At 49.6% G+C, this 25,589-nt stretch overlaps 1 protein-coding gene across 1 annotated transcript; it reads left to right on the top strand.

Moving 5' to 3' along the window:
• The first annotated feature begins 577 nt into the window (after positions 1-577).
• On the top strand, positions 578-18,635 carry LOC114892429 (cytochrome P450 4F22). Its single transcript, XM_029217330.1, has 12 exons — positions 578-799; positions 4,005-4,149; positions 8,887-8,940; positions 9,043-9,170; positions 9,378-9,499; positions 12,115-12,382; positions 13,365-13,431; positions 13,543-13,672; positions 15,413-15,546; positions 16,488-16,552; positions 17,217-17,299; positions 17,659-18,635. The coding sequence occupies exons 1-12, from the start codon at positions 578-580 to the stop codon at positions 17,942-17,944; spliced, it is 1,704 nt and encodes a 567-aa protein (XP_029073163.1). The 3' UTR covers positions 17,945-18,635.
• The last annotated feature ends 6,954 nt before the right edge of the window (positions 18,636-25,589 follow it).

Raw genomic sequence — 25,589 nt, 5'->3', positions numbered from 1 at the left:
GGGGAGGAGGAGGAGGGGGAGGAGGAGGAGGGGAGGAGGAGGAGGGGGAGGAGGAGGAGGGGGAAGAGAAGAAGAAGAAGAAGAAGAAAGAAGGAAGACAGGGGAAAGGAAGCAGCTAACAGAGAAGGTTTCTCTTGTGGGCAGCTGAAGTTTAATCCTGCTGGGGAACCCTAGCAGTGCATACAGAACCCACACCTCAGGGTCATTGCACTGGAAAGGAGCTGGATTATTTATCCAGCAACGCTCATCAGTCGTTGATTGAGAGCTACTTTTGGCAAGAAGGAGGAGAGGGAGTTTGTTTCAATTTTCTAATACTCTGGCCACCTGTGCACGGGCAGAGAAGTTGGGAGGGATGCCCTGAGAAGTCAAGGCTGAGGGCATATGGGTGGGGCCAGCTGGCTGGAGGTCACTGCTCTGGGAAGAAGCATCCTTGGTGTCTGGGACTTACATGTATTGAGTGCCTACTATGTGCCAGGCACATCACGCTTGGCTTCACAGGTCATCATGTGTATGGCACACATGTGGCCAGAGGGTGGTTCCCACCTGCACTAACCCCCACCCTATGTGTCCCCCCAGGATGCTGCCCATCACAGAGCACCTGCTGCACCTCCTGGGATTGGAGAAGACAGCGTTCCGTTTGTATGCCCTGTCTGGGCTCCTTCTCTCCCTGCTCTTCTTCCTCTTCCGTCTGCTGCTGCAGTTCCTGAGGCTCTGCTGGCACTTCTATATCACCTGCTGCCGACTGCGCTGCTTCCCCCAGCCGCCCCGGCGCAGCTGGCTGTTGGGCCACCTGGGCATGGTGTGTGTGGCTGGGCAGGTGGGCTGGGCAGGGCAGGGAATGTACAGATGTTCAGTAAGGATGATGGACCTGCTGGCTTCCCTCATCCCCCCAAGAATCTAGTTGGAGCCATGAACAGACCCATTTTACAGGATCTGAGTGAGACTGAGGTTCAGAGAGGGCAAGCAGGAACCCAGGATCACACAGCCTGGATGAGGCAGAGCTGACTCTAAAGTTCTCTCTACAATTCCAGGCTATTGCTGTAGCAACAGGTACCAGTGCTTGTGAAATCCCAGAGTGGGAGGCAGGGCACCCCTGTAGATTTTGTTGCTTCACCTACCCCACAATGTGGTTTCACACACTCTCTCTTTCTCTTTAATGCTGTGGTCCCAGGTGAGGATTCCAACCCTTTTCTTTCATTTCATTTCTTATTTCACATATATATTCCAGGTATTATTTCAGGCACTTTATAAATATTAACTCATTTGGTCCTCTTGACAATCTTAGAAGGTAGGTCCTGTGACTATCTCCATTTTTTCTCCAGAGAATACTATGGCACAGAGAGGTTAAGTAGCTGGCCTTAGGTCACAGAGCTTGTAAGTGGCAGCGTCTGGGTTTAAACCCAGGCTGTCTGGTTCCAGCGTCCCTGATCTTAGCTGTCTACCCTTGCCCCTCTAGCTTCTGGATGAGAAAGGCTGGACTTTTCTAAAAGGGCTTCAGAGGTCAGAAGAGAGAAAGTCAGACTCCTGAGGGTGCTGAGGCTTTTGGGGCCAGAGTCCAGCCCCTATTTCCCTGCTGGACTCAGCTGATCCCCCTTCCAGGCCTAGATGAAACCGAGGGACAGTTGTGGAGACCTTCCTCATGCTGAACTTGGAGGAAGACTTTGGAGAGGCACTTTGGGGCAATGGTCACCAGTGTGGACTTGCCAGTTTCTGCCATGTGCTGCCTGTGTGATCCTGACAAGCTATTTCACCTCCCTGTGCCTCAGATAATTCATCTGCAACGTGGAACTATAATCATTCCTAATAATCTCGTGGGATTGTTTCAACGATTCCTGAAGTCGTGTCTGTGGCATGCTGGGCACTGAGCCTGCTACACCGCGGTGGATGTATGTGCTCAATTCTCGGGTCCTGCGGAGACTGGAAGTAACAAGTGATTCTAGACACATTTTAGATACTGCTTGGAGTGAGTGTCTCAGAAGAAGGAAGCAGGAGACATTTCCACTCAATAGTGCAAGAAACATTCATTTTATTATCCTCCTGCAGCCAGCACTCACCAAGTTTTGGCTGTACCTGAATCTCCCCCCTCTTTCCCATTCTCCAACCACTGCTCAGGCCTCCTCCTCTCCTGCTGTTCCATGGTCCAGGCTCCTCCCTGGGCTCCTGCCTTTAGTCTTACCCCTCCAGTCCATCCCTCATCCTGGTCCCAGAAGGATTCCTGAATCCAGCCATGTCCCTCCTCTGCTTATACACCCTCCATGGCTCCCCATTGCTGTCCTGAGAAAGTCCCAGCTTCTCAGCTGGAGTTCAAGTCCCTTTAGACTCCAACCCCCAACCTCCTCACCTGTTCTACCATCTCCCTCTAGTCCCATGGAATGACTTTCTGCTCCTGGAACAAGCCTCTGACTTTCCACCTCCATGGCCTTTGCCGAAACTGTGCCCTCTGCCCAGAATATCCTTCTCTGTTAGATGAACTTCTACTCATTTTTCATGCCCCATATCCAATGCCCTTGCTCCAGGAAGCCCTCTGGCATGGATGGTGGTCCTGGAAATAGTGGCCAGCCTCTGGTGCCATGGGCGGTTGGCCAGCACCAGTTCTGAAGTCCAGCCTTGACCCCGTGGGCCCATCCTGCCTCCCAGGCCATGAGACCTGGATGATGCCATGATCTCCCTTGGGTGTGGACAGGCTCAGGGCTGAACCCGATCAAGAAGGAGACACAGAAACCAGAGAGGAGTCATTTGTTCATTCATTCATTCATTCTACAATTGCTGGACCCTACCATTGGCCAGGCACTGGGTTAGGCTCCTTTATATCTGAGCTCTCCCAATTCTCATAGCCTATGAAATAGGGATGGACCTGCCCTATATTATGGATTCGATATTTGGGGCTCAGAGAGGTTAGGTGACTTGCCCAAGATCACACAGCCGCTGAGGGTGGATTTGAGCTCAGATCCATCTGACATTGAGCCTGAAGTGCTCTGCCTCATAGAACATGTTGGTTAAGAGCAGGCGTTTTGGAGCTTGGGGGCCTGTGTTCAAATCCTGGCTTTACCACTATGGCAGGTGATGCCAGTGTCTGCGCACATCCTCTCGGCCCATGTCTGGCTGCAGTGGGCTGACTTCTAGTTGCTAGCACCTGTGTTCTAGGGCTTTCTCTAGCAGCTGAAGCCCACTCTGCACGGGCGGACTGTGAACTTCAACCTCAGCCGGTGATTATGGGACTAGGGGAGTTGGTATAAAAACACCCCAGCCCCCTCACCTTCAGGTGGGTTGACTCTGAGATGGATGTCCCCCAGAGATCCCCAATGGGACTGAGCCCCAGTTGCCCATGGGAGTAATTCCCTTGACAACTCTTTGCTGGCTGCCTTTCCTCTCTATCTCACTTCTCCTCTCCCCACCCATGTTTCTGGGGATCACCCCCCAAATAAACTGCTTGCCCTAGAACCCTTGTCTCAGGTCCTGCTTCTAGGGAAGCCCAAACCAGGACAGTCGCTTTACTCACCTGTAACTTAAGACAAATCATTTGACCCTTCGGAGTAAAATAAAATGGGGAAAATAGTAGCAACTACGTCATAGGGTTCTTGTGTGGGTTGAAAAAATGCCCACAGCAGCACCCAACTGCAAGCACGTGTATGTGTTAAAGAGAACAATACTAGTAATATTTTGTTACGAACGTAGAGGTACTAGATTAAGTGCCAACTGTTATCATTATTGTGTTTACTCTTACTGCTTTTATTTCTTGAACACCAGCCGTGTGTCAGGCCCTGTGCTGGGGCTCTTCCACTTTGCTATTCCATGAATCCTCTCAGCTACCCTCAGAAGGGGAGTTGACTTTTCCCCCAGTTTTCAGATGAGGGAATGGAGGCTCAGTGAGGTGCAGCCAACTGCCCACAATCATACAGCTCTTCCCGGCTTGTTTTGAGGGCAGGGGAAGTGGTGGGAGGGAAGGGGTGGGGGAAGCCAGGGCTGGACACCTTCTCACTACCCTTCTCTACCACCCTCTGCAGTATCTCCCGAATGAGACAGGCCTCCAAGATGAGAAGAGGGTGCTGGACAGCATGCACCATGTGATCCTGGTGTGGATAGGACCTGTCCTGCCACTGTTGGTTCTGGTGCACCCTGACTACATCAAGCCCCTGGTGGGCGCCTCAGGTAGGTGGGCTGGGCCTCTGAGTGATGAGTAAACCCTCAACCCCCCAAGCCTACCTGGGTTTCTAGGCAGGTGGGCAATCCAGAAGAAGGGCCATTTGAAGGATGAATAGGAGTTTACCAAAGCCACGATGGCAATACAGATAATGGGAACAGCATGGGAAAAGGCGTGACAATAACATTCCCAGGAACTTTTAGAGAATGTTCACCTCTCAGAGTCAGAGCAGACATGTCCGGATAGGCAGTTGTTTGCCCAAGCTTTTGTTAAATGGTTGTTGCTCAATTTTAAGCCATGGCACTCCTATCATTTGGGTTCTGACACTCCCACTGTGGCTATCGCAGCCTTCAGGCTGGCCCTGACTGGCAGAGAGGGAGAGGTAGAAGGATTGCTTCTCCCTTCTGCCATCCACACCTATTTCAAGGTGCAGGATTCCCAAGTGTGCTTGGCAAGCTCTTGCTCAGGCTTCAACTTGCAGCTCTAATGACCTTCTCCTCCAGGAAGCCTTCCTTGATTCCCCCAGACAGACCATAGGTCTCTCCTCTAGACTCTCCCATTCTCACTCCTAACCATTTAGCACTGAATGTGTCTGTGCCTAGCACTATCTTCCTCATAAGAGGGGCTCTGGGCCCTCAGGGTGGCCTCGCATGTACCTGGGCATCTCCAGAGGCATAAGGGGACATTTGAGAGAGGAAGGATGGGAAATAAAGGGCTCCAGGAATTTTAGGACCTCTGGCCTCAGCTTTGGTGTCTTCAAACATACGTATGGAGACCACCTTCAAGGCTGCCCCCTGAGCCATGGAGGAGGAAGGGGCTGCCATCCTTCCCTTTCCCAGCTCTGCCCTCCTCATCCCTCAATGTCATTATTGCATTTGTAAGGGAATGACCATCCCCAATGAACAAAGAGGGAAACCTGGACGCTGGGAAGGGTGACTCTTCCAAGGGATGGGCACCAAGTTGTGGAAAGAGTCCTGGGCCAGGACTTGGGTGGGCTGGGTTTGAATCCAGCCTGGAGCATGTACTTGCTGTGTGACCCAGCAATTCATCTAGCTTCTCAGGGCTTCAGTTTCTGATCTGTAAAATAGGGTGGTTGTGAAGAGTCAGTAATATAGTGTGGGTTGGTGCTGATAAAGGTTTTCTCTCTTCTGCCTTTTTAATATCTTTTTTCTTTCTTTCTTTCCCCCTCCCTCCCCTCTCCACCAGCTCAGAGCATCTGTTTTCTGAGTGTCACCCTGCATGGTTATGAGACTCCAAGTAGACCAGGGAGTAAAGCCCCCATCATAAGCTTGGCAATTTAGTAGATGCTCAGGCCTCTTTTTCTCCTCTCCCCTGCCCTCTCTCAGGACAGGCAGGATATCCAGTGCCTCCCCCACTGGAGGAGCTGGATGGTAGCCTCCAGCTTGGAGAGGGTGGTGCTGTGTGAGTCAGGAGAGGCAACTTGGCATCAGGCCTCCTGGCCCCAAGGTGTCCGGGCCCCTCCATGCCTGTCTGCCTGAGATTGGACAGACCTGGTCCTAAGTCGTAAATTCCATCCCCTATTGGGGCCTCCTTGGGACCACATCTCGGGGGTTTGCTCCTCTAGGCTTAAACCCACATAGCTGATGGGCCCTGAGAAAGGCATGGATCTTCTTAGAACCTCTGTTTCTTCATCTTTTAAGGGGCATTTGGGATATACAGAGAAAGTAGGTGAGAATGCTTTATAGAAGACAAGGCAGGATATACAGGCATTGAATTGTAGCTTGTTTTCATATACTCATTTTAAAAATTGAGCGGAAATCACATACCATATAATTACTTATTTTAAAGTGTAAGGTGTTTAGTGTGTTCACAATGTTGTACAACCGTCACGTCTCCCGAGTTTCAAAACCTTTTCATCACCCCATAAAACACTCCATAGCCATTAAGTTATCACTTACCATTCCCCCTTCTCTTCATCCAGTGGTAAACACTTTCTGTCCCCATGGATTTTCCTTTTCTGGGTATATCATAGGAAAGGAATTATACAAAATGTGGTCCTTTGCAGCTGACTTTCACTCAGAATAGTTTTTGAGGTTCATCCTCATTGTAACAATGATCAGGACTTCATTCTTTTTTAAGGCTGAGCAATATTTCATTGTATGGATGTATGGATATACCATATTTGCTTATCCATTCATCTGCTGACATACATTTGTGTTGTTTCTACCTTTTGGCTGTTATGAATAATGGTGCTATGAACATGTGTGTACAAGTTTTAGACATATATTTTCATTTCTCTTGGGTAGGTACCTAGCTGTAGAATTGTGGGGTCACGTGGGAACTCTATGTCTAACTTTTCAAGGAACCACCAAACTGTTTTCCATGGTGTCTGCGCATTCATTTTTCCCTATTAGGGTCCTGCTGTGAGCTGGGGACCCAGCTATTCATCTCACAAGTTCTTGACACAACTGAGCAATAATTATAGTCACAGTAGTAAAAATAGCCAACAGTTGGTTAGGTATTCATTTATGTGCATGAATATTTAATGAGCACCTACTGTGTGCCAGGAGCACATTAGTTCATTGAGTTTTTTGTAGGGTTGCCATGAGGTAGGCAGGATTGTTCGATTTTCTTGCCCAAGTTTACAGAACCAGTTAGGGCTGGGATTTGAACCCAGACCTGGCCGGCCCAGAGGCCAAGCTCTCAATCACAGTAATATGCAGCTTCCTGCTGGGCACTTGTGGGGGCTTTTCTTATACGACCTTCTTCAGGGTAGATGTTACCACCTCCTTGTTACTGGAGGGGAAAGTGATGGGAGAGGCAGCCTGGACACAGGCTCTCCTGGCATTGAGTGCTGAGGGTTGGATTAGAGGAGGGACCTGAGGATGACAGAGCAAGGGTTTGGCTGGAGAGAAGGTTTGGAGAAGGTTTCCTGGAGGAGGCATCAGTGAAACTGGGCTTTGAAGGATGCATAGGAGTTTGCCTGATGAGAGGTCCCAGGTAGAGGGTCCTAAGTGCAAAAGTGCAGATGTGTGAAAATGCCAGGGGAATTCAGGTGACTTGGGGTGTCTGGAGTGAAGATGACATGTGGGGAGAAGTAGGAAATGAGACAGGAGCTGGACTCAGAGCACCTAGGTACAAAGTGAAGGAGCTTGTGTTTTATCTTGGGGGTGTTAGGGAGCCATAGGAGGTATTTGAGCAGGATAGCCATTGGACAAGTTTGTGTGTCAGAAAGACCTCTGAAGGTCCTAGCGTGGAGTCCAGAGCCCAGAGAGGAGAGGAGTGACTAGACTCCCACCTCCTCCTTCAAAGCTGCCTCTTCCAGGAAGTCTGCCTTGACTTCTAGTAACCCTTTCTCTGTGCCTCCCTCTGCTCCTGGCACACATTCTACCTTCTTGCTAATTACATGGCATGTCTCTGCTTCCCTTTCCCACTACACCCAGAGCTCCTCCAGGCAGGGTGTGGAGCTGAGCCATCTCTGGGGCCCCAGCATGGGTTGGGCACAGAAAGGTGGCAGCACAGGTGTGTAGAATGGGAGAACGAGTGGACAGATGATTGTGCATACAATCGGCCAATGCCTGGGGAGTGTAGGTGGCTGAATCATATCTCAGGTAAAAGTGACATTACTTGAGTTTCAGGTACTTCCTTCCTGGGCCCTACCCATTCTGTCCCAGATCTATTCAGCACATAGAAAGGGAATGCATTCACTCATCCATCCAACCACCCACCCACCCATCATCCATCCATCTATGCATTCATCCATCCATCCATCCATTCATCCATCCATCCATCCAACCATCCAACCGCCCATCCAACTACCCATTGATAGTTCTCATTCATTCATCCTTTGATTGGTTAATTCATTCATACAATAAAAATTTATTTAGCACCAATATGTTAGTGATCAACAAGTTCCCTCCCTTCAAAGCGCTTGTAACTGGATGGATACAATCCAGAGTGATTGGTGGGAGAGGGAATGGCATCCAAGCAGAGACTGGAAGAATGAGGAAAGAGTGTTGGAGGCAGAGAGGACACCTGATGGAAAGACTCAGAACAGAGAGGGAACACAGCTTTTCAAGGACCTGAGAAAAGTTCTATGATGTTAGCAAGTTGGGTGTGTGCGGGAAGGGGTGGCTGTGGTGGAGGAGAGAGGTGTTCTGAGAATGGTCTGGACTGGGATATGTCATTCAAGGCTTTGTAAATGGGCTGAGCAGCTGTGCTTGAGGCTGATGGGGGTGTGGGCAGAAAAGGACATGGTCAGATCTAGAGTCAAGTAAGATCCCCCTGGGTCTAGGGTACAGGACAGACTGGAAAGGGCGAGGCTGGAGGCTGGGAGCACAGGAGGTGTAATTCAGATGGCCTGAGTTGGCAGAAAAGAGGGGGTGGGTTAGGAGAAGAATCAGGTGAAGAAAGCCATACTGGAGAGAAAGCACAGCCTGGGCAAAGATTTGGAAGTGAGGGACAACGTGTGGGGTTATTTGGTGTATGCTGAAGGATGAGATGGGAGAGGCATATAGCAGCAAGCTAGGGCAGGGCCCTCAGTGCTAGCCTGAGCTTGAACATTTTTACAAAGATTTTAGGGAGCCATGGGAGGTGTTTGAGCAGGGAAGGCTCACGTTCAGATCAACATGTTATAAAGCTCTCTTTGGGGCAGGTGTGGAGGATTGGACTGGAGGGGTGACGTGGGAGGTGAGAGCCCAAAGTGGAGGCCCAAGGAGGTCATAAGCAGAGGTCAAGGGTCAGAACTCTGTTTTGAGACATCATCACCTCTTCTCTCTCCACAGCTGCCGTTGCCCCCAAGGATGACCTTTTCTATGGCTTTCTGAAACCTTGGCTGGGTGAGCTCGACACTGGGTAGCCTGGAGCTGGGGCTTCAGGAAAGAGGGGGCAGGGTGTGGGGTTTGTTGGTGAGGTCCTTAACCTTGGTCTTCTGGGTCCAGGAGATGGGCTGTTGCTCAGCAAAGGTGACAAGTGGAGCCGGCACCGCCGCCTGCTGACACCTGCCTTCCACTTTGACATACTGAAGCCCTACATGAAGATCTTCAACCAGTGCACCGATATCATGCATGTGAGTCCCAAGGTTTCTTGGGAAGAGGGTATCCTGGAAGTGAGGCTGGTCCAGGCTCCAGCTCATGGGCAAACCATGTGATGCCAGGAAGCCTCACTTCCTTTATGTATAAAGTGGTCTTGTAGTGAACTTGCAGCTGGGTCATTGTCAGCCCGGCTGAAGGTCTGTGGTCTCCGTACCCATTTGCCACGTGTCTTTCTCTTCCAGGCTAAATGGCAGCGCTTGGCAGAAGGCTCAGAAGTCTCCCTTGACATGTTTGAGCATGTCAGCCTCATGACCCTGGACAGTCTTCAGAAATGCGTCTTCAGCTACAACAGCAACTGCCAGGAGTGAGTGTGGCCTCCCTGGGGAACATAGGGTCAGCTGCTCCAGGGGCGAGGTGACGAGAGGAGAAAGGAAACTCTTAGCTGTTAGGCACTCCTGCGCGGCTGGTGCTCTGTCACTGACAGGCTGTGTGGTTCCGGGAAACTGACATCACCTCTCTGAGCCTGTTTCCTCATCCCGCAAGTGCACATCTCCATCCCATCCCCACAGTCATCGTATGAGAATTATAGGGGGATAATGTGAGTCGATAGCATGGCATACAGTAGGTGCTCGGTAGACGCTAGTTTCACTCATTCCTCCACAGAAGGTACGTGGTCTTTGGAAAGACCCTCCCCACACTTTCTGAGCCTCAGTTTCTTTGTGAAATAGGGATGACAATCCCTGACCTTCTGAGAGATGTTTAAAGCATAAAATGATATAGCACTGCCCTGGCACATGAGGGATGTCGAGTGAATATTTGTTGAATGAGTGAAATAACCATAGCTCTGGTTCATTCATTCATTCATCAAATATTTGTTGTGTACCTACTATGTGCCTGGCACTATGCTAGCCACTGGGGATATGGTGGTAAGCACTAAGCCCAATTCCTTGGAGCTTACAGTCTAAGTGGGGATATAAGGAATAAGGGACATAATGACTGTCAAGTTTGTAGCACATAGTAGGTCCTCAATAACAAGATGCTGACTTTGTTACTCAGGGCCTTCTAGCGGTCTTGTTTCCGTTGGGTAAGGTGCAGATGGCCTTAGTAATTAATTCGTTAATTGATCCAAGAAATATTTATCGAGTGCCTACTGTGTGCCAGCTCTAGAGTAGAATACAGTGGTCAGCAAAACAGATAAGGTCTTGCTCATCTGGAACTTACATTTTAGTGGGAAGACAGGCAGTAACCATGAACAAATAAACAAGAAAATGCCAGTTGGTGATTAGTGCATGAAAACAACAAGCATGCTTCAGAACTAAGGACAGCTCTTTGCAATCCTGCCCCCTGCAATTTAGTTTTTCTTTCTTTCTTTTTTTTAATGAGAACTTTACTGAGGTGTAATTGACATACCATACAGTTCACCCATTTAAAGTATACAACCAATGGTTTCTAGTATATTCACAGGGTTGTGCAACCATCACCATAATCAATTTTAGAATATTTTCACCCAAAAGAAACCCTGTACATTTTAGCACTCATCTCCCACTTCCCACTTCCCTTCCAGATCTAGGCAATAACTAATCTTCCTTCTGTCTCTATAGATTTGTCTTTTATGGAAATTTCATATAGATGGAATTACACAGACTTCTGTTTCTGGTTTCTTTCAGTCAACATATTGTTTTCAGATTCAACCATGCTGTAGTTGAATTATCAATAATTCGTTTTAAAAATTGCTGAATAATATTCCATTTACCACATAATACCACGTTTTGCTTATCCAGTCACCTGTTCATAGACATTAAGGTTGTTTCCATTTTTTTGGCTATTATGAGCAATGCTGCTATAAACATTTGTGTACAAGGTTTTGTGTGAATGGTTTAAATTCTCTTGAGTATATACCTAAGAGTAAAATTACTGGGCTATATGATAATTCTATGTTTAACTTTCTTGGAACTGCCAGACTTTTTCCATAAGTTGGTTGCACCATTTTACATTCCTACCAGCAGTATGTGAGGGCTCCAGTTTCTCCACACCCTCATCAACACTTGCTATTATCTGTCTTTTTGATTGTAGCCATCCAGTTGGGGTAAAGTGGTATCTCATTGTAGTTTTTTTTTTTGCATTTCCCTAATAGCCAATGCTGTTAAGCACCTTTTCGTATGCTTGTTGCCCAGTTGTATGTCTTCTTTGGAGAAATGTCTATTATATTCTTTCCCCATTTTAAAATCGGGTTATTTGTCTCTTTTATTATTGAGTTTTAAGAGTGCTTTATATATTTTAGATACAAGCTTCTCATCAGGTATATGATGGGCAAATATTTTCTCCCACTCTGTGGATTGTAGCCATTTAAGTTTAGTGATGCTACATCTATTTAGAAGTCCTCATCCCTCTTTGGGCCTGTTTTAAAATGTACCTAGAAACAGATCAAGAAAAATTGCCATTGAAAAGACAGTTTGTTACTTACCGCTCCCAAGATGAGGGGGCATGCCACACCACACAGGGCCACATGGGGAAGGAAGCCCCAGAAGAAAGCATGGCCAAAACATTTTTGGGGGTGTTCTACAGGAAGCAATGGGAAAGGCAGGGTATGTAGGCTTAAGATTGGCTAGTTTGAATAATTTCAGCAGGCTCTGGGGCACAGGGGTGCCCCCAAGTTATCCAGTGCCTGGCCCTGGGGTGATTAAGGCAGGGGGATAGTGGCTCAACCCAATAATGTTTGGAGTATGGACTCCGGATTGGCTGGTTTGCAAAAGAAAGGCATGCTCCTGGGTGAGTCATTTGCTATCTCTAAGAAATGGCTAGTCCTGGGAGGGGTGGTATCTCTCCAGTCAGTGAGGCGCCAGATGGCAGAGCATCAAGTATACAAGGAAATAAGAAAATAGAGTTAATTCAGGGCCTCTCTTTGTAACCTGCCCTTTGGGAGAGGAAGCTTGTCTTAGGGTACGGGGCTTTGCTCATGGCCTTTCTTCTCCCTGGCAGGAAGATGAGTGATTACATCTCGGCCATCATTGAGCTGAGCGCACTGGTGGTCCGGCGTCAGTATCGCCTGCATCACCACATTGACTTCATCTATTACCGTACAGCAGACGGACGGCGTTTCCGGCAGGCCTGTGACACCGTGCATCACTTCACCACGGAGGTCATCCAGGAGCGGCGGCGGGCGCTACACCAGCTGGGGGCTGAGGCTTGGCTTAAGGCCAAGCAGGGCAAGACCTTGGACTTCATAGATGTGCTGCTCCTGGCCAGGGTGAGGCTGGACCCTGGAGGGTGGAGCTCTGCCCAGGACAGCCTCCTCATGAGTTGCAGCAATTGTGCAAAATGATAAACATCCAAACTTACATGGATTTAGAATGCAGGCAGATGCAAAACACGTAAGACTTTATTCATTCGTCAGCGTTGCCGTAAAAAAGCGCCACACACTGGGTGGCTTAAATGACAGAAATAAATTTTCTCAGTGTTGGTTTCTTCTGAGACCTCTCTCCTTGGCTTGTAGCTGGCTGTCTTCACCTGTGTTTTCACATTGTCTTCCCTCTGTGCATGTCTGTGTCTTCATCTCCTCTTCTTATAAGGACACCAGTCATATTGGATTAGAGCCAACCCTAATGACCTCATTGTAACTTAATCACGTCTGCAAAAGGCTTATCTCCAAATTAGGTCACATTCTGAGGTACTGGGGGTTAGGATTTCAACTTAAGGGTTCTGGGGTGGGGCTGGGGAGGGACAGAATTCAGTTCACAATACAAAGATGCAATACAAGACCTTGAAGAAATGTGACACTTGCAGAGATAGGTGGTCACCTATTTGTGGTGCTTCTGTGGAGTTTCTGAGCAGCACCTGGGTTCTGGATTCAGACAGTCCTGGATTCTGGCTCGATAATAGCTCTGCTGCTTCATGGATGTTTGACCTTAGTCATCTAAGTCTTCCCTCTGAGCCTCAGTTTCCTCATTTACAGCATGATGATCGTAAGACCTGATCACAAGATGGTTGTCAGGCATCTGGCAGGATGATTGGCGCTAGGAGCTGCTGAAGAAATACAAAGTCCCTTCTTCCTCTCATCTTTGGCTCTCTTTCCATCTTTCTTAGACAAGTTGCATACATCTATCTGCCTGGAATCCTTTCCCCTGCAGCTTGGCTTAAGATAAAGAAGGGGGTGTCTTGACTTTGGAAGAACTCCTAGGATGTGGCGGGTGGGATGAAGTGAGATGAGCAGAGTCTGCTGCCCATTCCAGGATGAAGATGGGAAGGAACTGTCAGATGAGGACATCCGAGCTGAGGCAGACACCTTCATGTTTGAAGGTGAGGACATGGGGTGTGGCTGGGGAAGGATGGGAAGGGGCCCCATTGTCTGAATACAGCATCTCCTCTCTCTTTGCGCAGCATCCATTTAAGCTCCTTATCTGCCTGCAGGTCATGACACGACATCCAGCGGGCTCTCGTGGGTGCTGTTCAACTTGGCCAAGTACCCAGAGTACCAGGAGAAGTGCCGGGAAGAGATCCAGGAAGTCATGAAAGGTCGGGAGCTGGAGGAACTGGAGTGGTTAGTCTGGGGTCATGGGGGTGGTGGGGGCAGGTTGAGTTCAAAGCCTTGAGTATAAATCTCTGTGCTCTACCACTTACTGACTGTCTAACCTCAGACAAGTCACTTAAGCTTCTTGAATTTCAACTTCTTCAACTGTAAATCGGGGATGACAAGTCACGCCTACCTCATAATGCAGGAGTTAAGAGTGTCTTAGTCAGCAACGGTTGCAATAATGCTGCCTAACAAACAGCCCCCTAAGTTCAGTGGTTTGCAGCAAGCATTTATTTATTGCTCTTGTCTGCACATATTTCTTGCTCTTGTCTGCATATTACTCTTGTTACTCGGGGCTGCACTGAGTTGAGTGGAGATGCTTCCTAGCTTAGGTTTGGGTTCAGGTTTTTTCCACGTCTCCTCATTTTTCATGGACGAGCAGCCACGCTGGGCATGTTATCCTCAAGACAGACTCCAGAAGCACAAAGAACCACACAACTTAAAACCTCTGCTTGCAATGTAACATTCCATTAGCTAAAGCAAGTCATCTAGGGCTTCCCTGGTGGCACAGTGGTTGAGAGTCCGCCTGCCGATGCAGGGGACACGGGTTCATGCCCCGGTCCGGGAGGATCCCACATGCCGTGGAGCGGCTGGGCCCGTGAGCCATGGCCGCTGAGCCTGAGCGTCCGGAGCCTGTGCTCCACAACGGGAGAGGCCACAACCGTGAGAGGCCCGCGTACCACAAAAAAAAAAAAAAAAAAAAAAAAAGCAAGTCATCTGGCCAATCCCACCATGAATGGGGTGGGACATATGCTCCAGCCATCCAAGCAGAAGATACTCAGAATCACACGGCAAAGGGCATAGTGTAAAATTCCAATGTGGGGGGAAGTGTAAGAATCAGGAATAATAATCCGATTTACTTCAGATGTGTGCTGTGTGGAGCTGATTTTGGGCGATGCAAAGAAAACACAGCATTGAACAGCGAGAAAGTTCCTTTTGGTTCATTGTCAGCCATTTGGATTATGACCTCAGGGAGACACTTTCAGTTGGTGCCATTGTGTCTTTAACACCTTGCTAATCCTTGCTAATCTGCCTTTTTAACAAAGGGAGAAGATACCTCAGGTTCTGAGAATTGGGCAGGAGGTGGTATCTAGCCAGAATTTAACAACTGTCTTCTGTTCTCCCAGTGGTGTTTATATTTATGGATACCTTTATGCCGGGCATGCCATTTGCCCTTTATGGTAGCAACAGAGAGTTTCTATGAAAGATAACCAGTTAGTGTAAAGAAAACAATCTAGATCATTAACCAAGGGTTATAATTAATCCAGCTTTTTTTGCCCTGAATTCCAAAGGAAAAAAAGCTAATGTACAGTAAGAAGAGGATGTATGGGTTTATAAATACTGAAATTGATCTATACAGGCTGGTAAATTGCTGCTACCCCAGGTCCCCCTGGCTGTCCTGGCACCTCCCCAGGGATGCCCCCTGACCTCCACATAATTCATCAGTTAAAGGGTTAATGCTGGGCTCACAGACGTCCGGCTAGTGCTGCTCTGATTGGTCAGGGGTCAGATATTTTACTTGCTGAGGGTTAGAGGTGTGTGCAGGGCACAACTGCAAATGCCTGAAGTTGGGGCAAGTCTGAGATCCTGGACTGGTTTCCTGCAGCTGCTCCTAATTGCCTGTGCACATGTGTGTGTATATGTGTCTGGGGAAGGGAGTGGCACCATGGCCTGGACCCTAGTTACCCACTGTTCCACATTCCCCAGGGATGACCTAACCCAGCTGTCCTTCACCACTCTGTGCATCAAGGAGAGCCTCCGCCAGTTCCCACCTGTGACCCTGATCTCCCGCCGCTGCACGGAGGACATTAAGCTCCCAGATGGGCGCATCATCCCCAAAGGTGCCCTCTATGTGCTCCCTGCTGCCTGCCTGCTCTATTGCCCATGGGGTCCTGGCCATGCCTGCCCCAGGTGCACCGTCCCTGTAGGCAGTTTATAGCCTGTTGCTTCTGGGGTGATGGGGGAGACTCAGTTTTGTGTGTATGCTGGGGAGATAGAGGTTGGTGAGTCCAAGCAGAAAGGAAGGAGTGTGTGTGGCAGGGTGGGTCCTGTGAGGGTGCAGGTAGGGAAGGGTTGATTTCATTCCGTTGCCAGATATTCCCTGGAGACCAGGTCCTGTCCTGGGTGATGCTGGGCATCTAGAGAAGCCTCATCCCCAGGCCCAAGCTTTGAGTACCACCCAGACTGGGGAAGATACATCAGGGCACAGACATTCCCAGACACATGGGGTGAGGAATGGGCTAAAGGGAGGGACAGAGGCTGGAGCAACCCCAAATAAGGAGCGATGGCTGTATCTGGGGGTGGAATGCAGGGAGATGGGTGTATCTGGGATGGAATGCAGGGAGGGCTGCCTGGAAGAGGTAACGTGAGAGGTGAGGCTTGCGGGTTGGAAATGAGAGCATGTTTATGGAGCAGAGCCTCAGGGTGCAGACAGTGAAAGGCCTTGAATGCCAGGTTGAGGCACTTGAACTTGATCCTCAGGGCAGTAGGGAGCCATGGGAGGTATTTGAGCTGAGGAGGAGCAATGTCAGATATATGAGTGAGAAAGATCCCCGTGTGGCCAGGATGGCAGCTAGAAAGATGGTGATGGGAACCTCTTATGGAGAAGCAGGGGCAGTGGATGGGGCAGCAGAATTTTTTAGGAAAGGATGGGCAGGAAAGGGTGGCAGATGGCTTGTGGGAATAGCATGGCTTCAGGGAGAGCCAGGGAGGCGTAGGTCTCCAGAGGAGGTCCTGGTTTCCCTCGGTTCCACTGACCCAATGACCCCACCCCTCCCCACAGGAATCATTTGCTTAGTCAGCATCTATGGGACCCACCATAACCCTACAGTGTGGCCTGACTCCAAGGTGAGCTCCTGCCCCAACCCTCTCTTCTCTCAGCTTCTTTCTTCTCAGAAGGGGCAGTCCTTGGTCAGCAAGGCCTCCCCTCCCCTCCCCTCCTCCCCAGGGAGCCAGATGGCAGGGCTGGGTGTAGGGCTTGAGTCCTCCTCCCATCTATTCACCCATTCACTCTTAATTCATTACACCAGCAAATCTTTATTGAGCATCTACCATGTGTCAGACCCAGTGCTGGGCACTGAGGACAGAGGAAGATACTGACTTTGCTCTCACGGAGCTCACAGTGAAGTGCAGAGGAATAAAATAAGCTGATAAACAAGATCATTTTGGATATTGATAAATGCGCAAAGGAAACAAAACTGGAGTGGGTCGGGGGGTGGGGGAGAGAACTTTAGCTCACACCGTGAGGAAAGGCCTTACCAAAGAAGAGATGTTTGAGCTGAAACTGAAAACATTCACACTGAAGAGTGAGGAGCAGGGAAAAGTGTGTTCCACATGAAGGAAACAGCAAGTGCAAAGGCCCTGTGGTGGGAATGGGAAGGAGACAGGTGTGGCTGGATTGTAATGAGGTTCTCTCTGTCCTGCTGGTCTGGTACCCAGAGGCTGAGGGCGGGAACCAGGTTGGGATGGCTGAACCAGCCCTCAGGCTCACCCCCAGTCTGCTCTTGCCTAGGTGTACAACCCCTATCGCTTTGACCCGGACAACCCACAGCAGCGCTCCCCGCTGGCTTACATGCCCTTCTCTGCAGGACCCAGGTAACTTCTGTTTTCCCCAGTCCAGGTGAAGCGTAGGAGGAACATCGAGGTCAGTGGAAGATCAGGGATGCACCCATCAGGAGCAGAAACCACGTCCACTCGGGTGTCCCCGCCAATCCGGTACCCTTTTCGTGCCCTCAATACACCAGGAAGCCCCCAAATCAGATTCTGCTATATCATCCATGGGTACCAACTATCTACTGTATGCCAGGCCCTGAGTTCTGGGCTCACATGCTCCTAATGGCTCTATGATGCCTTTGTCTGGAAGTTGGGGTTCAGAGGGGGAGGTCATTTACCACATCCCAGGGACCCCGCACACACAGAGGCTGGGCCTGAGCTCCCTGTTCCCCGTCCTTCAGGAACTGCATCGGACAGAGCTTCGCCATGGCTGAGATGCGCGTGGCCGTGGCGCTGACGCTGCTGCGCTTCCGCCTGAGCGTGGACCGAACGCGCAAGGTGCGGCGGAAGCCCGAGCTCATTCTGCGCACGGAGGATGGCATCTGGCTCAAGGTGGAGCCGCTGCCTCCGCGGGCCTGCGGGGTCGGCGCGCCCCTGAGGATCCCCGGGGGCCCAAGCCCCGCCCAGAGAGGCCCAGGTTCCGCCCCCGAGGGCCCAGGCCCCGCCCTCAAGATCCTGAGGGCATAGACCACGCCCGTCGAAGTCCAGGCTCATTAAGCAGCCTTGTGGCGCAGGTCACACCCACTTAAGGCAAGGCTCCGCCCCTGGAGGGTCTGATCCCGCCCCCTGAGGTCCAGGTCCCGACCCCTGAATGCCAGTTTCTGCCCTCTTGTTTGAAGGACCAGGATTGGCCACTCCCCTCGGGTTTAGGCCCCGCCCCAGCATCCTTCGGATTCAGGTCTTCAGGCTCCGCCCATTGAGCCTTCCAAGGACCTAAGACCTGACACCTAAGGCCTCCGGGATACAAGCCCAGTCTACTTCAGATCCCGGCTGGCTTTTAAACTGAGGATTTGAGAACTGGAGCCTGAGATCAGAACCTTGAACGGAACATCACCTTCTTGAGGCCCCCAGCTCATGTGGATGAACTCCTTAGGAACTAGGTTGCATCCCAGGGCCCACGCTGTTTGTTGTTGATTTGTAAACCCAGACTCTCCCTTTCAAGCTCCTTCCTTCCTCCCTTGCTCAAAGGCCCTTTGCTGAGTGTCCTGATTTTTGCAGAATAAAAGCAAGGGATGCAGACATCCCCCATCATCCATCCCCTAGCCAGGTCAGATCCTTACACCTGGATTCCAGCAAGGAAATGAGGGGTCCTGGACAGTTGGGAAGCTGTGGGCTAGGAGACTGGGAAGCCATTTGTCTTCGGACATAAACTCAGACTTTTGGGGACAGTTTGTGCATTCATTTATTTCAACATACTGCATAGTAAGTGTCTGCTGGCACTGGGCCAGGAGCACACCACCAGGCAAATTCCTGCCCTCAGGAGGATGGGGGGGGCATACGTTGGACAAATAATTCCATGGGTAAAATTATTTGCGACCTGTGACAAGAGAGGCCTTGGTGCTGCACAAGCATACTGGGGGTGGAGGGTGGCTCAAGGAAAACTACTCTGATGCTGAAGTTGGAGTAAAAGTTGAGTGGTGACAAGAGAGAAAAGAGCATTCCAGGCAGCAGGAACAGCATCTGCAAATGTCCTGAGGTGGGAGAGAGTGTGGTATGCTTGTGGAACTCACAAGGGGCCAGGGTGGCTGGATCTGGGGAGTGGGGGCAGAGTGGAAATGGTGCGCAGGGCCCAACAGCACAAGAACTGTGGGCCGCATCACAGTTCAGGCTTTATGCAGAGGGTAATAGGGAGCTATAGAGTGTGTGTGAGCAGGGGCAGGAGAGGTTATGGTCAGATCTGGGCTGTCAGGGAGGCGGCTGGGAAAGGGTGTACAGGGGGCTGGAAACTCAGGGAAGAGAGAGGCTGAGTTTGGGGGGAGAGGATGGGTGACTATCTAGCCATGAGGGCTGAGGGGAGGGAGGAGGTAAGGGTGATTGCCAAGTCTTTGGCTGGAGGAGTAGTGCCTGATATGGTGCTATAGAAGGTGGGCCAATGACAATACTCATATAATAATCATATTAATTCATCAAATATTTTTTGAGCATCTGCTGTGAGCCAGGCAGTGTTTGAATCCTTGCATCATTGACATTCTAGAGGGGGAAACAGATGACAAATGATAAATAAGCAAATAAGTTCACACAGGCTTGGAGGTCATTGAAAGGATTTTGAGTTTTATTGTGACAGAAGTGGGGAGCCATGGAGGGTTCTGAGCAAAGGAGGGACAAGATTTGCCTTACAGTCTTGGGTTGCTACATTGAATAGAGACTGTGGCAAGGATGGGATGAGGGAGATCAGATTGGTGGGGGGGTGATGTGACATGATGGTGGCTCTACCCAAGCTGGGAGCTGTAGAGGTGCAAAGGGGCGGTTGGATTATGATGAGAAATGATTGTTTCATGAAGGTAGTGCTGGCAGGCCTGCAGATGGTTGGAATGTGGGGTTTGGGAGGATGGGAGGACCCCATGTTTGGGTCTGAGCACCTGGAAAGATGGAAACACTATCAATTGAGATGGAGAATCCCAAATGGAGTAAGTGGTGTTTTGTTTTTTTTTTGGTGGGTGGGGGGAGTGAGGTGGGGGTGAGATCAGCCTGTTAGTTTGAGCCAGGAGGAGCTGGAGATGTCAGGCTGGCGGTTGGATAGATGGGTCCTGAACTTGGGAGAGAGTTCAGGGCTGGTGATGTACATCTGGGGAGGCTCAGTGTTTACATGTTGTTTTAAAAGCCTCAAGACTGGGTGAGATCATCTGGTGTGTGTGTGTGTGTGTGTGTGTGTGTGTGTGTGTGTGTGTGTATACAGAGGAGGGGTTTAAGGACCAAGCCCCAGGGGTCTCCAGAGTTAATAATGAGATATGAATCGATTGAATGCTTCCTGTGTGCCCTTCCCAGATATTCTCATTTAATTCTCAAGGGAACTCTTATCATGAAATGGGTACTGTCACTATCTCATTTAACAGAGGGGGAAACTGAGTTCCCCACAGTGAAATGACTCACCTAAGGTCCTACAGCGATATCCTTGGGACCTCAGAGGGGGCCCTGAGTTCTTTCCTACCCCATCTCTCGGGCTCCTCGTCCTGGCTGGGTCCCTAGCCCCTCTTTGCCCAGAAGAGGGTGTCCGCAGGGATGGGGTAGGGTTGGGGGGGGCGTGGAGGAGAGAAGACAAACCTAGGATGCTGATCCTGGGGCGCCCCCAGGTGGCGCGTGGTGGGATCGTCGGCCGGAATCCCCTGTCCGAAGCTGCTCGCGGACTGAGTGGGAAACGTGCGATCCCTGGCCTTACAGGAGTCACCCGGCTCTTGCCGATGCTGCCTCTTCCACATCTTCGTCCGGACTCAGGGTCTCCAAGCGCGCGTCATTCCCTAAACATTGTACCGGCCTCTCCCCACCCCACCTTCCCTTGCAACTCCGTCAGACACCATCAAAAATAACTCTGCCTTGGGAGGCGACACATGTGGGTTCAAACCCCGGCTCTGCACCTTATTAGCCGTGGGCTCGGCACGTGACTGCTCCTCTCTGCACCTCCGTTCTCCCCTGTCATGTGGATTTTACAGGATCATCATGCTTGTAATGTAGATTGACTTTCCGCTAAAGGCTGTGATGGTGAATGAAAGAGACAGGGAGGAGGGGAGGAGGGGAGGAGGGCCCGGGAACAACAGGCTCTAAGGCATCTGGTCTCCACTAGTTCGGCGTGTGTGTGTGAGCGTGTGTGCACGCTCAGTCTTGTGTGACTTGGTATGTTGGGGTGCATTTGGGTGAATATGTGAGCATGCATGTGTGTGCAAGTATGTGAGTGTGTGTATGTGTGTAAGAGTCAAAATGTGCGTGATTGTGTGAGTATATGTGTGCTGTGTGTGAGATTGTGTGTGCATGCGTCGGTGTGTGCATGTGTGTGTGGCTGTGTGTGGATGGGTGTGTTGGGAAGAGAGGAGAGGAGAATCTCACTCACCAAATGACTGTCACTGTCCACATCAGGCTGTGTTCATCGCAGGAGCTGCTGTCCAAACCTCCCTCCCTTCTGCTTGCAGCAGGCAGGACATTCTGGAGAAATAATGCCCTTGGAAGCAGCCCTGATGGAGGACTGGTGGGTGCATGTTCTCTGCTATCTCCCAGAGGGACTGAGCCCCAGGTGCCCACAGTGGGAACTTCCTTGATAAAACACCCTTTACCTGCTGCCTTCCCTTTTCTGTCTCATTTCCCCACTATCTTACTAGCATTTCCTGGAATCACCTCCCAAGGAAACAATTTACAGTTAATTTCTTTTCTCAGGGACACCTCCAAATAAAGTATTATCACTCAAATCTTTGCATCAGAGTTTACTTCCAAGGAACCCAAACTAAGACACATACATGGGTTCACTTCTCTAATTCCTATAGGCCTAGTCTTATGCCCTTTTTACCAAGAAGGAGATGAGGCTCAGAGAGGGCTAGTTGCTTGTCCAAGGTCACACAGCTGGAGAGTGGGCAAAGGTGGGCTTTGACTGGGCTTTCTGACCTCAAACCCGGTGCTTTCTCCCCTCCTGGGAGCCTTCTCCTTGCTAAGGGCTGTGGGAATGAACGGGGTGGGGCTTGTAAACAGCCAGTAAGGTCCCTGATGTGTGCACCAGAGGGACCCAAAGCTCATGCCTGGTGCCCATGTCCTCATTCTGTCATAAAATAAGAGAAATAATGGCAAGCACCAGGCTTGGTGCTGACCTTGTGTCAGGGAATGCTGTTGTAAGCACTTTATTATTTATCTCCTCTCTCTCTCTCTCCAAATATTACCTGGGAAAAATTTCCACTCAGCTTCTGCTCCCCAACCCCCAGCCCAGCAGTTTGGTGTAATGTTTTTTTAGTTTTAAAAAATTGTGTATATGAGCATTTTCGATGTATGTACAAACATTATGCACACATAAATATTTTTTGAGGACTCCAAATATATTGGGAAATATATCTGTTTGTGAACTTTTATTGTATAATGAACTCCCAGAAAGTTTAGTAGTTTAAGATGACAAACTTTAGTTTGCTTACAAACTTATAATTTGGATAGGGCTCCACTGGAGCAGCTGAAGATCCACTTCCAAGATGGCAATTTGGTAATGGCTATTGGCTGGGGGCCTCAGTTCCTCTCAGCGTAGGGCCTCTCCAGTGGGGTGGCTTGGGTTTCCTCTTAACATGGTAGCTGGGTCCAAGAGGGTGTATTCCAAGAGGACTTCAAGGAAGCTGCAAGGCTTCTTATGATCTAGACTCCCAAGTCCCCAAAGTCACTGAGGACAGCTCAGGTTCAAGGAGAGGGGAATTAGACTTTACCGCTGTATCAGTCTGGCTTCTTCAGAGAAACAGAATGAACAGCATCTATCTATCATCTATCTATCTATCTATCTATCTACCTATCTATCTATCTATCTATATCTATTTACATCTATCATCTATCTATCCTCTGTTTATACATATATATTTATCTTAAGATTTCTATATGATATAAATCTTATCTGTAAATTTATGTCTTGAGATTTATATATTTATCTTAAGATATATAATACAGATATTTATTTTAAGGATTGGCTCATGCAATTCTGGGAGGGCTGTCAAGTCTGAAACCTGTAGGACAGCTTGAAACTCAGGCAGGAGTTCATGCTGCAGTCTTGAGGCAGAATTTCTTCTCTGGGAGACCTCAATTTTTGCTCCTAAGGCCTTCAAACTGATTGCATTAGGCCAATTTACATTTAAGTAAAGGAGTATAATTTACTCCTTTACTTAAAATCAACTGACTGTAGATGTTAACTATATCTACAAAACACTTTCTCAGCAACACCTAGGTAAGTGTTTAACTAAATAACTGGGTACTATAGTCTAGCCTAGTTGACACACAAAAAAAATAATCACCACAGTCTCTTAAGGTGAGGGGCAGCAAACAGTTTGCTGCTATCTTTAATCTACCACTTGGGGAGGAGAGGGGGACAAATGGTCTTTTTTCTCGCTGTTGCGGCCTCTCCCGTTGCGGAACACAGGCTCCGGACGCGCAGGCTCAGCGGCCATGGCTCACGGGCCCAGCCGCTCTGCGGCATGTGGGATCCTCCCGGACCGGGGCACGAACCCGTGTCCCCTGCATCGGCAGGCGGACTCTCAACCACTGCGCCACCAGGGAAGCCCTAAATGGGCTTTTTTTTTATAGCAGTATACTTCCCCATGGTCCGTTCTCCAAGCCTCCCTACTGTGGCTTGGGGTGGTCCTTGGTGGTCAGGCTAGTTTTTGTGAACAATCATCACCCAATAAACAGAGGGGGGCAGAGGAGTATGAAGATGAGGAGGAGGAAGGGGAGGAAGGAGACTATTAATGACTACATTGCCTACAATAATACACCCTAGTGGTTTTTCCTAGCTGTGTGTGTCCTCTGTACTTTTCCTAAGTTTTCCTCCAGGCTTTCTGGCTCCCAAACCAGTTTGTTTGATCTTCTGCCACCTGGGCCAGGAATCTGGCAACTCTGCCAGCTGCTCCTGCCTTCAGTGTGGCCTCAGGGGTCTGTATGTTGTTGATCTCAAACCTGCTTTGGGGCTGAGAGTTGGGTCAGATTTCATCAGCCACTATGGGTCTCCAGTATGGCTGATTCCTGCTGCCCCCATCAGCCCTGATTATCTCAGCACATTTAAGGACAGAAGTAAGAATGAACATGTTTAAGAACGAACGTGTGTGCCCCACCCTGTGCTGGGTCTTTACAGTCCTGGCATGGCTTCAGGGGACGGTCTTTATTGATGACCCACTTTTCCATGTCATTCAGGTTTCTGCTCAAAGGTAACCTCCTCAGGGAGGGCCTCCCAGATTGCCCCGTCCAGAGCAGCCTCCTTGGTCACTTTCTAGCATGTCTCACTCTGTTAGTTTCCTTCATTACTACCACCATCTGACTTGGTCTTATTTCCTTTTGGCTTCCCTCATCAGACATGAGCACAACAATCCAGAGACCTTGTCTATCTTGTTTATCCCATGTCCTGAGTTCTAGCAGTGTGCCTGGTACAGAGTAGTTGGTCAAGTACAGTTTTGTTGTTGAGGAATGAACTACCTGGGAGGTATAAATCCACTTCTCCATTTACAGAGGAGGACATGAGGCTTAGAGAGGGCAATTGACTTGCCCAAGGTCACATAGCTAGTGAGTGGCAGCACTTGGATTTGAACTCAGTTCTGCTGGATCCAGAACTTGTTCCTTCCCAACAGCTGAGGAAGGAAAGGTGAACATCCAGCCATCAGGCAGCCTGCATGCTTCTTCCAGAGAGACTCCAGGCTGATTCCTGGGAGGTGTGTCTTTATGGTGACGCCAAATAAGAACGGCTCATCTGTTTTGTGTGCCAGCTATGTGCCCCTCACTGTGCCAAATCCTTATTTCTTTTTAAAATTGTGTTTTAGTGATAGAAATTATAGCAGCTCAGTGTGGATGAAAAGTGCATTAGAGACTCCAATTCTACTTCCTCCAATTCCACTGTGTTGTGTGGATTCTACTGGATTTTTTCAATGCATATACAAACATGTGCACACATACACGTTTACAAGTTTTGTTTATAATTGAACCTTCACTCACATACCATTCTGAAAGGTACTTTCCCCTACTCTCTCTGCCTGTGTCTGGTAAGACTCTTGCAACTCTCTGTGAGGTTATTTATATATTTATTCTTTTGGCCACGCTGCATGGCATGCAGGATCTTAGTTCCCCAACCAGGGATTGAAACTGTGCCCCCTGCAGTGGGAGTATGGACTCTTAATCACTGGACTGCCAGGGAAGCCCCGATGTGAGGTTTTATCAGCCCATTTTACGGATGTGAAGAGTGAGGTTCAGAGGGGTGGTGGGCTGTGCCCAAGTCTGGTGACTCACAGTGACCGCCTCCGCCAATCTGGCACAGCTTTGCCCACTGCCTGGCTGTGGATGGGGGTAGAACAACCCCTGGAGAAGGGACAGGGGGTGAGTGGCTCCCCTCCTTCCAACACTGGCTGGGGGACATTCCATAAGCCAGGCTTGTGTGATTTGGCATCTGAGATGTTCCTTGTTTGATGAGAAACCATTGGGGACAGTCCAGCCTCCTCAGGCACAGAACAGAGTGTCCCCACCTGAGGCTTCCCGCCCCCCATGCTGTCTCCCTTTACCCTTCTACCATCTGATCCAGAAAGCTGGGAGACCCGGGTGATGGATCCTGCCCTCCGGTGGCCCCAGGGGCCTGCTGGGTTTTGAGTTCTTGGCCATGATGAAGGAATCTTCAACACCTGCTTCTGGATTG

This window comes from Monodon monoceros, unplaced genomic scaffold (assembly GCF_005190385.1).
Source record: "Monodon monoceros isolate NGI ecotype Baffin Bay Population unplaced genomic scaffold, NGI_Narwhal_1 Super_Scaffold_12, whole genome shotgun sequence".
Classification (NCBI taxonomy): domain Eukaryota; kingdom Metazoa; phylum Chordata; class Mammalia; order Artiodactyla; family Monodontidae; genus Monodon; species Monodon monoceros.
Note: the sequence above shows the minus strand (reverse complement) of the source record. Positions and strands in the feature narration are given on the sequence as shown.

Excerpts from the sequence above, each read along its gene's own strand:
- LOC114892429 (XM_029217330.1), top strand. The coding sequence starts at position 578 with ATGCTGCCCATCACAGAGCACCTGCTGCACCTCCTGGGATTGGAGAAG. Across the intron at positions 8,941-9,042 it reads CTTTCTGAAACCTTGGCTGG|GAGATGGGCTGTTGCTCAGC; the intron begins GTGAGCTCGACA and ends TTCTGGGTCCAG. Across the intron at positions 15,547-16,487 it reads TGGGCGCATCATCCCCAAAG|GAATCATTTGCTTAGTCAGC; the intron begins GTGCCCTCTATG and ends CCCTCCCCACAG.